Genomic DNA, 16,834 nt, shown 5'->3' with positions numbered 1-16,834 from the left:
TAAATAGATGTTTTTTTTAAATGCATCAAGAAAAATCCAGTAACTACTTTGTTTCTACTTTGACGGGTTACTAATTCTATCATCATGAGGATGCCTTTTTTTGCCTGCTCATCCCGGTTTCACTATTCCTTGATGTATTAGCAAAATATACACAGTTTGATTTAAAGATATATGAAAATTAAAAGCTAGCATTTATCTTTATTCTTTCTATTTATATATTTTTTTGTGGACATACTGTATTATTAAAAAGAATCAGCACTGTTACCGTGACTTTGTATAGTAAAGAACTGATCATTGAAAAGTGTATATTTGTAGAAATCAACAGTAAATCCTTATTTTAAGAAGCAAAATCATGAGCACGAGGCTGTCGTGTACTGCCAACCCTGTTACCTTACATAATTATATCCCAACATACATGAAAATGTATGAATTTAGCTTGCAATGTGTTACATATGTTGGATGGACCAATGTTTAAATGATGTTTAAATGTTCATAAATATCATTGTCCCATGCCGAGTGCTGAGAGTATTCTCCATGTGAATTAGCTTAGGGTAGCAGTACTTACACCAGGGCGGCCGATCAGAGCGCTGGCGCATTGAAACAGAGGAGGACAGCACTCTGTGAGGCATGTAAGATTCCCCTGTGGGCTGATTCTGGGAGTCAAACATGGCTGAGAAAGCTATAGAAGCGGAGACAAGCGCACACAGTTAGGACACAAGTGAGTGACCTAAACATATGCCATGTTATTAGTCATTTTCTGGGTTATTTAAATCCATGTAGAGTGGTGTTATGGGCATCACCTCTGGTTGTCCTGGTGTGGGAATCTCCTGCATTCTCACACACGGCCGTCAGGAACTCGTTGACTTGTTTTAGTGAAAGCGAATTGTGAAGGGTCTCGAGGGGGTAGATGGAGGGCACCATGGAGCAGCCTTCAAAACCTACAGATGAGAGAAGTGATGAGAGAAAACAGTCCTCTATTCAGACATCAGTGTACACCCAAGAAAAACTCAACAGTTTATAACCACTGAACCAATGACAATAGTCATTCCACCTACTGCCAAACCCTTGTTAGTGACAGAACCACAGGCGGGAAACATTCAGACATACATGCACACAAACAAACCCACCTCATCCTCTTACCATTCATTCAAGAATCTAAATCTACATTCAAAAATGAAGACTAATACATAATCTGGTAGAAATGTAGCTACACACACACACACACACACACACACACACACACACACACACACAAAAACTTCAAGTAAAACAAAAAAGTTCCATTGTTAATGAATTGTTAGTCTCTATGCACTTCTTTTAGTTGGAAAAACCAAACTCTTAATGTAGATGAAAGCAACACGCGTAAATTAGGAGGGAGCTGGCAGAGACGGGAATAAAAACAGGAATGGATGTGAGAACTGCACCTGCAGATCATCATGTAATCGGTGCATGAATTTTAGAAACGGAGACATGTATTTCATGACAAAACATCACTTCTGACTATTACTTATGAAAATGGAGAATATAAATAAAAAACAAGCAAGAGTATGATTATGTATGAAGTAATAGCGATTTAAACAATTATTGAGAGTTTAATACATTAATAATTTGGAAATTAATAACTCACATCTGGAACAGAAATGTACAATATTCCCTTTTCTTTCAAATCATATGCCACTATCATGCAAGTCAGTCACTGTAACTGTTACTTTGATGACGTCAGAGAGTCGATGCGACTGTAAGCTGACACAGTTGCAATCAGATGCCACTGGCATGCGTCTGCCACACAACACACCCCAGCAAACAGCAGCGAGAGCGAGAGATCACTCCTAATGCTTCTCCATCCTCTTCTCTGAACAGCGCTAAATTCAACATCAAAACATGTTTCAATCTGTTCTGTCCTCTTTCTAAACACTGGTCTGAATAGCTTGCAAGAGTACCAGCACAGGTGACCTTCTTAAGGGCTAATTTATTCAGTCAATCCATCTGGGAGCGTTAACAAAAGTCAATTACAATCTTTTGTATGGTGGAATTAATAAGAATTGTTTTTAAAAAAATCTGAAATATCACCTACGCATTGGTGGAAAAGAATGTCTTGCATGTTATTTAGTTCCCTTTCATTAGTTCATTTTCATTACACTACCATTTAAAAGTTTGGGGTCGGTAAGATTTTTTAATGTATCTGAAAGACATCTCTTATGTTCACCATGGCTCCATTTATTTTATCAAAAATAAATAAAAACAGTAATATTGTGACTTATTATCACCATTTAAAATACCAGTTTTCTGGATATATTTTAAAATGTCATTTATTTTTGTGATGGCAAAGCTGAATTTTCAGCAGCCATTACTCAGTCTTCAGTGTCACATCCTTAATTTTGCTTAAAATGTTTGTGCAAACCTTTTACAATGTAAAAGTCTTTACTGTCACTTTAATTTAATGTGTCCTTGCTGAATAAATGTAATTACTTTAAAAAAAAATATATATATATTACTGACCCCAAACTTTTGAACGGTAGTGTATTTTTAGCAAGAAAACAGCGTAGCAAATTAAACAATTTTACATTAAGCACAAGATTAAACGCAATTTATTTAAATGTTCTTTTCCTGACAGCCCTAAACAAATATTCTATCTACATAAACTTCATTAAGTTAAAGAAAAAAAACAAGAGCTGTGTCACTGCAAGCTGCTTTCCCCAATAACACAAGCATGCTTCAAACAGCAGAGGCGCTAGAGCAAAGCTGAGGCCATTACTGCAGTCACGGCACAGCAGGGCACGGAACGACCTCCGCAGGGCTGACCGTAGAGGTACTCTAGTGGGTCCTGGCCAGAGATTAACCAGTTGCGGAAGAGGCGGAGATGGTAGGAGCATTGATGGAGGTGGTGGGCAAAAGCACTGTCCAAACAGAACGGGTGGCCAATATTGGGGTCGTTGGAAAAGCGCCTCAGCAGCTGGGCTACCTGTTGCTCTTCCAGGGGTTCTGAGGAAGAAGAGGCAAAGCAGGGAAGAGAAGAATGGGGAGTAGGGGTTGGAAAGCAGATGGGTGAGGGCATGGGGTCCTCATGGGTACAGAGATTACCGTTTCATTACTTAGCATGCTATCAGAACAACTCCCCACAATAGGTCTGACAGCGTTTAATAGACACTTCTCCACATTTAACACACTTAAACAAGGGCCTGAGCAACTGGTCACCAGCAGGTAATCCCAAGCAAACACACAGCAGCACTTAAGTCCGTTGTAGTCCACCGCCTTCATCCACAAAAAAATGATGTACAGTTCAATGCACAGAGAGTGCAAAGGAAACAGTACCATCTCCTGGAGTCAACATTCATCGCTTAAGGCACAAGACCACAAGGGATTCAAGGAACAACTCACTAAGCTATACACAGACATGGTCTACATTCCCACAATGACATCTAGAACTTCTAGACAGATCTACTTTTCCTCACACTGTGAGTTCTTCAGCGTGCACACGGACACTGTGTAGTTAGGCCCAGTCGATTAAATCAATCGTCCTGACTGGATTAAAGCCGCAAGCTAAAGATCTATCATTACCTGAGCCAGACCACCATAGAGGTGGGTAAACCGTCACAGCAGAAGTGTCATCCTGTGTGCCTGAAGTGAATACAGTGCTCAGTGGAGACAAACATCACAGTCCGACTAGACTACTACACCATGAGAAGGTCACATCATTACAAAAAATATACACAAAAACTTAGTGGTCAGTAAGATTTTTTTTTTTTTTTTTTTTTTTTTAAGAAAATAATACTTTTATTCAGCAAGGATGCATTCAATTGACCAAAAGTGACAGTAAAGACATTTATAATATTACAAAAGAGTTGTTTCTTTTGAACTTTCTATTCATCTTTCAATCCTGAGAAATATATAACCTTCGACAAAAATAGTAAGCAGCACAACTGTTTTCAACACTAGATTATTACTAGTGATTATTACTAGAAAATTACATTTTATAATACATTACAATAGAAAATAGTTATTTTATATTGTAATAATATTACTGTTTTTACTGTATTTTTTATCAAATAAATGCAGCCTTGATGAGCATAAGAGACATTTAAAACATTTAAAAATCTCTTACTGACCCCAAATTTTTTTGTTTAAAGGTCATTTTTAGACACTTTTAACATAGATTGTTGGTAATGTTCCTGATTGATACTAACATAGTTAGACAAATGACTCTTCTATTCTATTTGAATATTTGATTATTTAAAAATTGTAATGGCTACTTATTTAAATAATTAAAAAATATTACAAAAATGATTTTGTTTGTAGTTTTGTTGTACATGTTGCTAACGAATGCAGTTTATAAAGAATCTTTTTACAGCCGAGGCAATGGAAAATCAGGCTCAGCGGCCTGAATGCATACTTGAGTTTCATTAGGTTCATAGTCTTTGTCATTAGATCATAACCAATTGTTCCAACACAAACACACATTTGTTCATAGTGTGCATTTTCTAATTACTTCAGTTGTTTTTATAGTAAATCAGTAAATTATATTTGCTACACCCAACACTACTCGTTACAGAAACCTTTCGGCCTTTTTAGATTTTAATTAAAACATTATACAATCTCTTTATGAGCCGTTTCATCATGTGCACCATTGGGAAGGGCCCACAATGTAGAAGATTGCAGGTTTAACTATCCTTGTGGTGACATTTGATACCCACCTGACCCACATTTACACACTTACCGGGAAAACACAAAAGTATAATAATAAGGCTGAATGAATTTAATTTGTTTAAACGAAAGAGAGTGCACTCATTTCAGAGACATGAAGGCAAACGAGTATTTCTTATTAACTACAGAGACATAATTAGGTTGGACGAAAGGCTCCTACGTGAAAGGCTTCGAGAGCTGGATGGCTGGGAATGTGTGGTGGGTAGAGAGTGTGGGATCTGGCAGGGAATGGGATTGTGTAGGTGGATCAGGGACCATCTTAAGCTTTGCATGAGATGTACTGAACACATACAGGACTGTGTCCAAATACACCTACATAACACACTGCAGTAATTCACATCAGTTTACAAGCAGCTCTTTTGCATTGTTCTTGACCTTTGTTATCACCTCCATTCAGGTTTGTTTATGCTAGACAACATCTCCGGACATCCTTTTGATCACAACATATGGAAGACGATTATTTTCCAGAGAGAAATACACTGATATCATCTTAACCAACATAACATAAAGATGCAGATTATGCACAGCGCATGTGTCTATTAAGTGTTGAGAACCACAAAAGACACTGGCTAGGAGTTCATCTGTTTCTGCAAGTGTGGTAGGTTATTTTACTCTCATTAACTGAAGATTTCAATTTGAAAGAAATGCTAGTCGTTTTTAGCATTTCCAAATATAATGGCCTCTTTTTCTGTAGACAGCGCTGAGATTTTAAGCTGCCTCCCATGAAGAATCAAAGGGAAACAGGGTAAAATACTCCTTGGCTTCATAACTCAACATTCACAACATGTAACATAATTACAGTGCACAACCACATTGAATTTAAATAAAAAAAGAGAGAAGATTAATGGGGTAAAAGAGTGTCAGGTGAACCACTTCCCAGTGAACAATCCCTGTCTGCTATTAAAACCTGTCAAAACAGTGAAAAACACTGTTCATTAATACGAGAGCTAACAGGGGAAAGGTTTTATCACCAGTGTACTGTCCAGTAGTGGCTCAGATTCATTTTCTTGAATATCTATTCATAATTGTACACTTGAAAAAAATAAAATAAAATCATCATCTTAGTATCTCAGTATTTTTGTTATTGTTTTCATAGAAATGATCACAATCTAAATTCAATTACTTTACAACATCGTACAAAATATTACAACTTGATTTCAGAGAATATAAATTCTCACTTTATTTTTCTAAGTGAATTTGCGAATTGTTTTTTTAATAACTTAATTCAATACATTCTCTCTGTCATACGCTGCTGTTCAAACATAATGAATCTTATATGTAATTTTGCTTCCCAAATGTAAAACAAGACAAAAATACTGATATAAGAACATGATATTTTTTTGCAGCGTACTACACTCACCGCCCCACAGACTTGTGCACATACAAGCACAGGAAACACAAACACGTGCTTAAACTCATCCACACAAACAGTCAATCATAAACTGATTAACAGAGTCACTGGGTGCGAGTGAGAGTTGTCCGCAGGAGGTTTCAGATAGCGATAGTGGTGTATGTGGAAAGGGTAAGAGGCTGGTTGAATGTTTTAAAAGATGTCAGAAATCACGTGAAAGAAAACAAAACCAACAGAAATTTCCGAAATGAAAAGAGGTTTCCATTGGCATGCAAAACAAAGGGAGGTGGAGAAAAAGAAAAAGTGGAAATATACTTGAAGAGAAGCAGACGTACCATTAGTCGGATGCTTTGCAAACGACACAGAAAATCGCTTTACTGCCGGCATAGACAACAACTCTGAGGAAATAAAAAAGGTCACTAGTTACCATTTTTACAGTACACCTGTATAGGATGGGGATGGTGTTACAGAGCTGAAGGTGTGAGACTGTCAAGGATAGTAGGGTGAGGAGTGTAGTAGGGCTGGGTTTCTACTGTGACTACAGCAGGATACAGACTCAGAAACACTGGGACAGGAAGCAGGAAGAGCAGCGTTTAGTGTCTCAATGTGATTTAGACTTTTAGCTAAAGAGTGAGAATGTTTCATATTACGAGGAAGATGTTAATCTCACAGATAGGTTCAACTGAGGCTATTCCTATTTAAGTAAAAAAAGAAAAAAGAAAATGACAATAAGAAGACAGACTTAACTGTCTTCACAGAGTCGCCACAGTGAATGAGTGGATCTATTTATAACGCATTAGCTACAGTAATATTTTGGGCTTGTCACTTTATGGGCACTTCTCTACTATAAATACAGATGCCATCTTATCAGACATCATCTCTCAGAACAAACAAAATGGTGGACAGAAGCATGAAAAGCTTGAGACGGTCAGATCAACCCCTTACCTATGTAATTTAAGCAGCTCTGAGAGCCTGTAGCGTAACAGCAATGCCTTCACAGGACACAACCACACACAACAGTGAAGACAAAGAAACTAGGGAATGACCAGCCAGTCCTAGAGACCAGCCAGAGGTTTAAAATGAAGCTAATAAGGATAAATGAACAGGCTCATGTATACGATAGTAACAAATGAGAAAGTAAAGTTAGAACTGCAAAACGGCAGTAAAGAAAACAGGACACAGGAAATGGGAACTGAAAGGGGGAGAATGCCAAACAATGTGACACTGACACCTTGTGGACAAAGTGTTTCACCAGGAGCGTAAAAACTGAACATTCTGGAAGGAATCGGTATGTAAGAGCACTCCAGAGAGCACTGAATCATTTATCAAATTTAGTAATAATTTCAACACCAATTTAATGGGTAATAGTTTGCCGTTCACTAAATCTACATTCTTACCATGTTTTTGCTTCAAACTTTTTTGGATTCCTGCAACGGTACATAAAAATATGTGCTTCCATTTAAATGATGTCAAGAATAAAACACTGCTCACAAAAAATGATAAATGACAAGAAACAAAAGACAATTTCAGAAAGACAATAAATGACACAGCAGACTCCATGAGCTTTTAAACACCACACATTCAAGACCATGAACATGAACCAGATGTGAAATGGTGAGTATGACAGCGAGATGTGTGATACACCATCAGGACCTGATGTAACGAGAGTTCTTAATCCTAAACTTTACAGGAAGTGCCCTTTACCTAGATTTCCTGTATTGTAAACTCTTTTATTATCTCTGTGAGAGAAGGAGCTGGACTGAGCACATACCGTCTTTATAGGTCAAACTGCCTGAGGAGAATTTTTTGCGGTGTGTGCGTGCGTAGTCCTGAAGGTTGGGGGCACTAGAGGAGCCCCCCAGGACGGTGGTGCTGAAGAGACCAGCGCACTGAGAGCCTGCAGAGGGGGTTAGATCACGGAATTAGTGTGCACACCAACCACATGCACTTATTAATCAAAACACAGCAGTTACTGCAGATGGAGTGAGAGGACTATAAAATCATAATATATGACTCATGCCAAAACCATTACGGTTTGGCGAACATCAATGACAGGCTAGTAGAGCGAAATCTAATGAACAAAAGACAGAAGCAATGTTCTGGTCATGGAAATTTTCATGGAAGTATATACATTATATATCTATTAGGAGCAATTTTGAACATTAACAAAACAGCAGATCAGTATGATATTAGTGAACATTAGCGTTCACATGTCATTGATAGTAGATTACACAAATTAACTTCAAATCAACAGATAGTTAGGTATGAAATATGTCGGACTGCATGCAGGATTATTTTGCTAATTTTCACCCTTGTCAAATGTTTTTTTTACCATGCAAAATTTTACATTTTAAAATTGCAGCAAATTCAAGGCAATTTCTTTCATAGGCATATAAAAAGCCAACTAAACGGTCATCACAGATTACAGCACTAAATAAAGCACTAATTTATTTAAAACACAGTTTAAATAGGCTACAGCAAAACACAGAATGTTGTGTTAATCCAAAATGTCTAAAAATTAACAGCAACATCCCACCATCATGCAACAAACTCCGTCTCTGTCTGGATCTGAAGTGTGTATCCACCAATTTCCTAGGTAACGTCTATGCAAGTGGTCAGCTAATGGCTTTTACACCCGAAATAACATGCAATATAGTGTTGCCTTGGATTGAGAGGGTGTGTTCCTGTCAGGGAGAAGAGATAAACAGCAGTTGTTGAGGCTGACTGAGACAGACACATGATACCAACCTAATCCGCTCTGCTTCATCTCTGGAGACTGACGTGAGCAGGAGGGGAAGAGGCGATAGCTGCCCCCTTTAGAGGATGAGCTTTCCGATAGGACCTGTGCACAGACACAAATAGAACTGTTGAATTATGGTACATAAAACCCAGCCTGATTCAGTCAATTTGACACCACAGAGATTTATACAAGTATTTTACAAAGCACACTATACAATGGTTGGCATAGTAGGTTTATTGAGTGTGATGGCGGCTGTGATACCTCCATGGAGCCAGTCTTGCGATTCCGGATCAGAGGGGATTTCCTCTGGGTGCTGATGGCCTCCGAAAGGGGCAAGGCGCGGTCGGGTTCATCTCGTGCAAGATTTTCCAAACTACCAGGGTCTGTTTGCTTTTGGTCATTCTATGTCAACACACACAAACACAGACATGGACAATTCTGCTGAACAATTTTTTATTTAATAACAATTTATTAGCTGAACAACAACCTAATCCAATACATGATGAGAAAATGTAACAAATGAAAGTCTGTATACTTCAGCAGAGGCTGGACGGAAACCAAATCCCATCGGAGCGCTCTCCTCCTCAGATACTTTGACCCCAGGGCTGAAATGCAGTTCCACATGGAAGCGCTCTTCAGAGGATGGGTCCTGAGTTAACACAACATCACAACTGTCACATTTCTTTGAAGAACTCTTTTGAGACTACACAGTCCTTACTCAAATAAAACATTGGACAGCTCAGTTATGACAGTTCACTTATGTTTATTCTGTACCTCAGTTGAGTAGAACAGACAGTGAGAGCAGGATGTACCTTGTTGTTGTCTTCGTAGAGCATAATGACGATCTGGGTCATATAGTTGAGCTCAGACACTGCACTTAGATAATCCATGGCTCTCTTCCACTGCTGGTCCTTCTCCTCCTGAAACATCATATGTATCCTTTAACATTTAACTGAAACCACAATCAAAGGTTCTTGTAAAAAAAAAAAGTGTTCCTGTTCTCTCTTATTTTTCTGCATTTGTACTTTTGCTGTAGCTTTTGTACTACTTTACCTTTGTGAAATAAGTAGCATATTTTTTTTTTTTTAAAGAGTATTTACTACAGGAATAATATACTTTAAAATAATATTTTTAAGTGCAAACTGAATGTAATGTTTTCAGATGCTTAAGTGGATGTTGACTACAATTAAGAGAAAATGCATAATAGTTTAAATTTATATTAAATGCTTTTTTTTTTTGACACACTAAGAACTTTAGGACTTCAATACATCTTTATAGATAATTTCATAATTCTATTGTCTTTGAAACATGGTTAAAGTATCCTGCTCTTAAACAATCATTTAAGGTAAAGTCAGCTTTGTTTATATAGCGCATTATAAAATAATAAATGATTTCAAATAAATTTGCTCTGTTGGCACATCTGTGTTCTCCTCTTTGTATCCGTTTTCTGCCAAAGCCAATTTATGGCCGGTCGACCAGTGCATCTCTAGCTGAATATTATGTCTAATAATGAAGTTGCAATTCAGTAAATTAAAAATATGTTAACTTTAAATTAAATATTGAATAACACAATACAGTTTACAAATTATAATCAAGTACTTTGTATGTGCTTTAATACATCAACATATCAAAATAATTTTACTTCTTTAAAAGCACAAAAGATTATTAAAGCATACTAATTAAAAATGTCCTTTAAAGTAAAACGCAATTGGCAATATTACAAAGTGCACTTTTTACATGTGTTAAGCATAGTCATGAAAGACAGTAAACAGGACTTATGTGTGTGTCACTTCGTTTCTCTATTTTTCTCGTCATTTCTCTTTATAATATAAATAATACTTACATCCAATAGGCCGCCATAACGGAAGACGCTGAGCAGGGAGTGGACGTGACTCTCACTCGTGAAATACAGCCGAGTTCGGACATGTCTGCCTGGTGACAGCACACCACGTGAGTATCTGGGATACAAAGATATGGACAAATCTCTTATGGTCAATAAGAGAGACCAAATAAAAGAAAAAGGAGAGATGAGAGTAAAAAACAGGGCACTCACAGAGGATGCAGCTTGTTTACAGACTCGTCCTCGTGTGTCCTCTGAAGGTCCAGGAGAATTTTCTTTACTAAAGGCAGACAGTAGGCATATGCAATATCCAGCTTTTCCACGTTATTAATGCCATACTCCTAAAAAAAAAAGAAAGTAGTTTACAATCAGATGCACAATAGCAGATCCTGGTTTTGTGTGGAATACTGGGTAGAGGCGTTTTTGGGGGAAAAAAACAAGTAAGGGATAATCTACAGCTAGCTGTAAATTAAACAATTTTAATGCATGACGTGGAGGCAAAGAACCGCCCGATGCCTCTACAAAGTGCATTAAAATCGTTTAATGCACAACTAACCGTGGATTATCCTGCTTATACCATATGGTCATTTGCTAGCACTAACAACATAAAGGGTTAGTTCACCCAAAAATGTCAGAGAATTTTGACAGTAATTACTCACCCTCATGTTGTTCCAACCTCGTAAGACTTTCGTTCATCTTTGGAACACAAATTAAGATATTTTTTATTAAATCTGAGAGCTGGCTCACTCCTTCAATAGTGAGCCAACGTTCTGACGTACAACCCAGAAGCACTATGCTGCTACACTACGTGAACTCACTCAGAGTTCACGTAGTTAAATAAATTCGTTATTTTTGGGGGGTTTTTGCGCACAAAAAGTATTCTCGTCGCTTGATAAACTTGTGGTTGAGCCACTGTAGTCACTTGGACTATTTTAAACATTGTCTTTACTAACTTTCTGGGCCAGCAAGTTTCAATTACAGAGAAACCTATGGAGGAGTGAGACAGCTCTCAGATTTAATGAAAAATACCTTAATTTGTGTTCCAGAGATGAACGAAAGTCTTACGGGGTTGGAACAACATGAGGGTGAGTAATTATGACAAATTTTTCATTTTTGGGTGAACTAACCCTTTTATTAATAACCCTGTTATTGATGTTTGCATCACAAAATTTAACCGAAAGGGTAAAATTGATGGTTATTTTCGGCAGTTACGGTTCAATAGATTTAGCATTCAGCCGCTTTGAATAAGACACAGTGATAAAGTAGTGCGTAATATTACATTTATTTGATTTTGAATGAATGAATTATAGCATTTATTTGAATTATCGAGAGAGAGAGAGAGAGAGAGAGAGAGAGAGAGAGAGAGAGAGAGAGAGAGAGAGAGATTCGTACCTGCGTCTGTTCAGTGTCTCTCTCTATTAACAACGAAGCTGTTTAATTACTTTAGAATAGCGATGTAACCCCCTCTTTGCTGAGAAATATAATGTGGCGATTCAGTAGCGAAGCTATTTTATTACTAAAAGTACAGGGCAGTGTTGATAAGTTTCTGTGCTCCTGAATGTTTCTGTGTGCGCAGCACGATCTTTGCTCTCTGTGTGAGAGTGACGTTTGTGTGTGTGCTCTTCGATGAAAACCGCGCATTAATATAGAATGGTGATTAAACTTACTTAATAAAATACCTGTGCATTAAAAGTTTTTTTTGCACACCTTCCAGCCAATCAAATTTGAGTATTCAGAGAGACCACATTATAACTAAAAATAAACAATATTTTATTACCTAGAAGACTAGATTACAGTACACAAGAGTTTCACTATTTTGTAGCAAGTCGATACGACTCCCATTCAACAACATAAGTAGCTCAATTCTACTGCTATTGGCAAGGTTTATATTGTTAACTAAAACTTAAAAAACAAAACAAAAATAAACATTTACATTTCTTGAAGAAAAATTAAAAAATATTAAAACTGAAATACAATAAAATAAAAAAATTAAATAAACGTATTTCAGGGGTTGGACCCACTTTTGCCTTCAGAACTAACTTAATTTTAAGGCAACATTTCTTATTTACATTTACATTTATGGAAGTAGAATAATGTCAAATGTTTTTGAAATAAAAAGCCTGTTGAATTGCACTACTTGAAAAAAAAATAGGCATTGCATTAACCATGCTTGCATTTTAATGCATTGTATTTTTAGTGCTTACATTTTTATGGGCTGAAATTCAACATGGTTGAATATTTAAGCTGTGAATATTTCAATTAAAAACATTTCAAACACCTTTTCATTATTAAAAATTCAATAATCCATATTCACCTTTCATATTTCACTTCCAAAATATTCAAACTGTTTAAAAATACAACCAATAATATTCAACAGGCAATTTTCGGTCCATTTTATTTCGCTTTGCAAATTCGCTTCCACAAATTCAGTGGTTCAAATTCGACAGTAAATTCAACATTGACGTCCAGGAACTGCAGGAAAAGCAGTAGATTGCCGAGCATACTCTCCATCTGCTGTTAGTCGACATCACCATCAGATGGTGCAAAAGCGCTTGTTGCTGACGAAGACATTCATTCATAAAATGAAAATGATTATCTGTGTCAGTATATGCGGAAAATATGATAAACACACAAAAGCTGTGTTTATGTTTCATTCAATAACTTCATTGTTACTTTCCCTGTGTATTCTACATGTCATCAGCTTTCTCTACCATGAACAGGATTATAATCGGTTTCCCTCAATACCTCATACTCAAGGATTCTCCTTCCGTTGATACAGTGATATGAAAGACCAATCTTGCACCTTATTAGGGAAGTAGGCTGTAGGCTATTATATAGGCTACAGGCAAGAAGATGGACTCAGAATATGAACTTAACGCGCAAAGTTTCATGCTGAGCGTTTCGTGATATACTGGCATAAAATCAACACATACATACATATAGTATGCATACGTATATTGCATTAGCTTAAACTGTCACAGCACTTGCATATTGTCCTCCTATTGTTAGTTTAACTGTAAATCGCTTTGGATAAAAGCGTCTGCTAAATGACAATGTAAAAATTGGCTTGACATTGGACATTAGCACATTTAGGGACCGTCTCTAAAGTTGCATACAACATTGGCATACACGTTTCTAACTTCAATAGCAAACTTAAATTTATTTGAATAAATATTAAAAATCCAAAGGGTGCGCAGTATGCCTGACACTAAATGAACACTTTACAGTTGGTTTTATGACTGTAAGTCGTTCTATTCAAATGCTATCGGAGTTAGAAACGTGTATACCAAAGTCGTATACACTTTAGAGACGGTCCCTAAATGTGCGAATGTCCAACATCAAGCCATCTGTATGCCAGTCTATCACTGGGAAACGCTCAGCATTAAGCTTTGCGCGTTATTCTGAGTCCATCTGCTTGCCTGCGATTTTGGTCTTTTACATCACTGTAGTCCATTAAGCTACGTTAAGCCTTGTGTCCAGCAGGGGAATCCTTAAGTATTGAGGGAAACCCTAATAGCCTGCATGCAGCACATCGCCACAATATAAAGTTAAGGCAACTAAACAACCAAGAGAAATATATGTCAACCTCAAAAATTTAACCTTGGATCTGTATATCCGCATCGGGGAATAACATTATAATCTCGTTCACGGTAGAGAAAGATGCATGTAGGCTACACAGGAAAAGTAACCGTGAAGACACTGAATTTAACATAAAACAGCCGTCATAATAATCACAAATACACTTACATTGCTGTAAATGAGTTTTATGAATGAATGACTTGTTCTAACTTGCTGGTCTTCAACACGCGCTTTTGCACCATCTGCTGGTGAGGTCGACTAACAGCAGATGGAGAGTATGCTCGGCAATCTACTGCTTTTCCTGCAGTTCCTGGACGTCAACGTTGAATTTACTGTCGAATTTGAACCACTGAATTTGTGGAAGCGAATTTGCAAAGCGAAATAAAATGGACCGAAAATTGCCTGTTGAATATTATTGGTTGTATTTTTAAACAGTTTGAATATTTTGGAAGTGAAATATGAAAGGTGAATATGGATTATTGAATTTTTAATAATGAAAAGGTGTTTGAAATGTTTTTAATTGAAATATTCACAGCTTAAATATTCAACCATGTTGAATTTCAGCCCATAAAAATGTAAGCACTAAAAATACAATGCATTAAAATGCAAGCATGGTTAATGCAATGCCTATTTTTTTTCAAGTAGTGCAATTCAACAGGCTTTTTATTTCAAAAACATTTGACATTATTCTACTTCCATATACATTTACGTTAAAGTACTAAAATAACTAAAACTAAAACTAAATAAAACCTATATAGACCTATTTAAAAATACAATAACGTATTTAAACTAAAACTTTAACGAAAATTCAAATGAAAATAGAAATTACAAATCTAAATTCTAATTCAAAATATTTAAAAAACAATGATACTAAAATTGCACTGGCTGTTAGTCAAAAATTGTCAAGAAGTACTTATAAGGGTTTAACAATAATTTTTTAGATTTAGTTTTACTTTTTGTTAACTTTTTGTTGTGGTATCGAGGGCTGGGTGATATGTGAATAAAATTTTTTTTTTTACTTTTTTTTTACTTGAAGCAAGTAATAGCTAATGCTAGTGAAAATATCTAGTGAAATACTTGTATTCTGAAAAGCCCTATTCACATAAGCAACTGAAGAAAAATAAACTTTAGCTAAGGGCAAGACATACAGATTTCCTCACACACCTGAGGTATGACAATGTCGGCTAGAGCTCGAGAGAGCTTGAAGAGTTCCCCTGTGTCCTCCAGGCCCAGGGAGCTGTTGTGCTGCACGTCATACTTAACACAGTCATAAATGTCAGGAATCTTGCTGATGTCGTAGCGGCCGCTCTTCATGCGGAAGTCCCGTTCCAACTTAGACCAGCGCTGCAGCATCATCTCCAGTGTCTCGCTGTGGTACAGCTGTAAATCTGAGAGAGGCAACTCAAACTCATTTACTCAGGTTGTATCAAGTTTATCTGTACAGCCTTTTAAAGTGCGCTTTTCTTTTCAGTCTTTTTTTTATGTGAGCACAGAGCATTCACCTGCTGATTTGGGGTCTTCAAGTCTTTTGCGGATCTGTGAGGTGAGGCTCTGGACAAGGGTGTAGACTTGATCACACATACTCACTGGATTCTCCACAGCCTTCATAGAGTTCACCAAAGAGCTGCTGCATGTTGGAGCCAGCTGGAGAAACAAAAGAGATGAAGTGGACACAGATGTGCTTTTCATATCAAGTCAGCGGAGGGACTGAAATACACCCCATAGTTCAAAAGATGTTTGACGCTCTGATTTACCCTGTCAAAGTCTTCTTCTGTGAAGATTTGATCTTTCTGCATGATCTCATGAAGTCTGGCCTTAACCCTCTGCTGACAGCCGCTGAGGGAGTCAATATCGTTATCCAGCAGGCCGTTCATATTTGCACTCTTTACCATCTGGACCAGGATGGGTGTCAGTTCCCCTTCCAGTGCCAAGAGACCCTGCGAGGCAAACAACCAACTCCAGGTTAACATCCTCTGATAACTTTATATCTCTAAACCTTAGAAGACCTGTATTTGTTGTGGCTGAGGACCTTTGCAAACGCAGCAGCAGTCATTTGCACCCTGCCCTCATCCGAGGCATAGATCTTGAGGTCATGCCGGTAGGTGCTGTGTAGCCTGAGCAGGCCACAGCCTGGAAAGCCAGCGTAATCCCCTATAAGTAGTCAAGAACATAACATTCACAGAGAAAAACTTGGTGAGACTAAATAGACATATAGGACAAGGGTAATAAACCCTGTTCCTGAAAACCCACTGTCTTTCCGGGGTTTATCTCCAACCATAATCAAGGTCTTAACTGACAATTAAGAGGCATGGGTGTTGGAGAAGGCTGGAATGAAACTGCAGGATAGTGGGTCTCTAAGAACAGGGTTAAACACTACTATTATTAAGTCTGAAGGTTAACATGTCAAAGTTAACATGTCCAAAAGGTTATTTTGCTGTAAAATCTCATTCACTCAAATTTGGCAACCTCAGACACATTGAACCAAGTTTGATGTCACTGAAAGTAAACACCATTGGTTGTTCCATATACACAACCAATCAGTAAGCAAAACGTAAATGCAAATCTAATTTGCAAGATAAGGAAGAATGAAAGATTATCAGTGAACAATGGTTAAAATGTAAGT

General features: G+C 37.3%; 1 protein-coding gene across 14 annotated transcripts in view; it reads right to left on the bottom strand.

The window, feature by feature from the left end:
* The window catches only part of ppip5k1a (diphosphoinositol pentakisphosphate kinase 1a), a 38,945-nt gene that overhangs the window by 2,544 nt on the left and 19,567 nt on the right, over positions 1 to 16,834 (bottom strand). For 2 of the 14 annotated variants that reach the window (XM_082161827.1, XM_082161834.1), the window contains 16 exons: positions 16,241 to 16,362; positions 15,966 to 16,148; positions 15,714 to 15,855; positions 15,376 to 15,599; positions 10,846 to 10,973; positions 10,636 to 10,750; positions 9,605 to 9,712; positions 9,328 to 9,441; positions 9,054 to 9,194; positions 8,801 to 8,894; positions 7,824 to 7,949; positions 7,450 to 7,479; positions 6,388 to 6,450; positions 2,803 to 2,982; positions 801 to 938; positions 566 to 679 (listed from right to left, as the gene is read on the bottom strand). In XM_082161827.1, coding sequence (XP_082017953.1) covers positions 566 to 679; positions 801 to 938; positions 2,803 to 2,982; positions 6,388 to 6,450; positions 7,450 to 7,479; positions 7,824 to 7,949; positions 8,801 to 8,894; positions 9,054 to 9,194; positions 9,328 to 9,441; positions 9,605 to 9,712; positions 10,636 to 10,750; positions 10,846 to 10,973; positions 15,376 to 15,599; positions 15,714 to 15,855; positions 15,966 to 16,148; positions 16,241 to 16,362 — 2,022 coding nt within the window. Of the gene's footprint in view, positions 1 to 565; positions 680 to 800; positions 939 to 2,755; positions 2,983 to 6,387; positions 6,451 to 7,449; positions 7,480 to 7,823; positions 7,950 to 8,800; positions 8,895 to 9,053; positions 9,195 to 9,327; positions 9,442 to 9,604; positions 9,713 to 10,635; positions 10,751 to 10,845; positions 10,974 to 15,375; positions 15,600 to 15,713; positions 15,856 to 15,965; positions 16,149 to 16,240; positions 16,363 to 16,834 lie in introns of those variants that run through there. The other 12 variants (XM_082161832.1, XM_082161836.1, XM_082161839.1 and 9 more) reach the window with 8 other exon arrangements.

The sequence above is a fragment of the Leuciscus leuciscus genome (assembly GCF_965113295.1).
Source record: "Leuciscus leuciscus genome assembly, chromosome: 2".
NCBI lineage: Eukaryota > Metazoa > Chordata > Actinopteri > Cypriniformes > Leuciscidae > Leuciscus > Leuciscus leuciscus.
The sequence above is the reverse complement of the archived record's forward strand: the minus strand, read 5'-3'. Positions and strand labels throughout refer to the sequence as shown.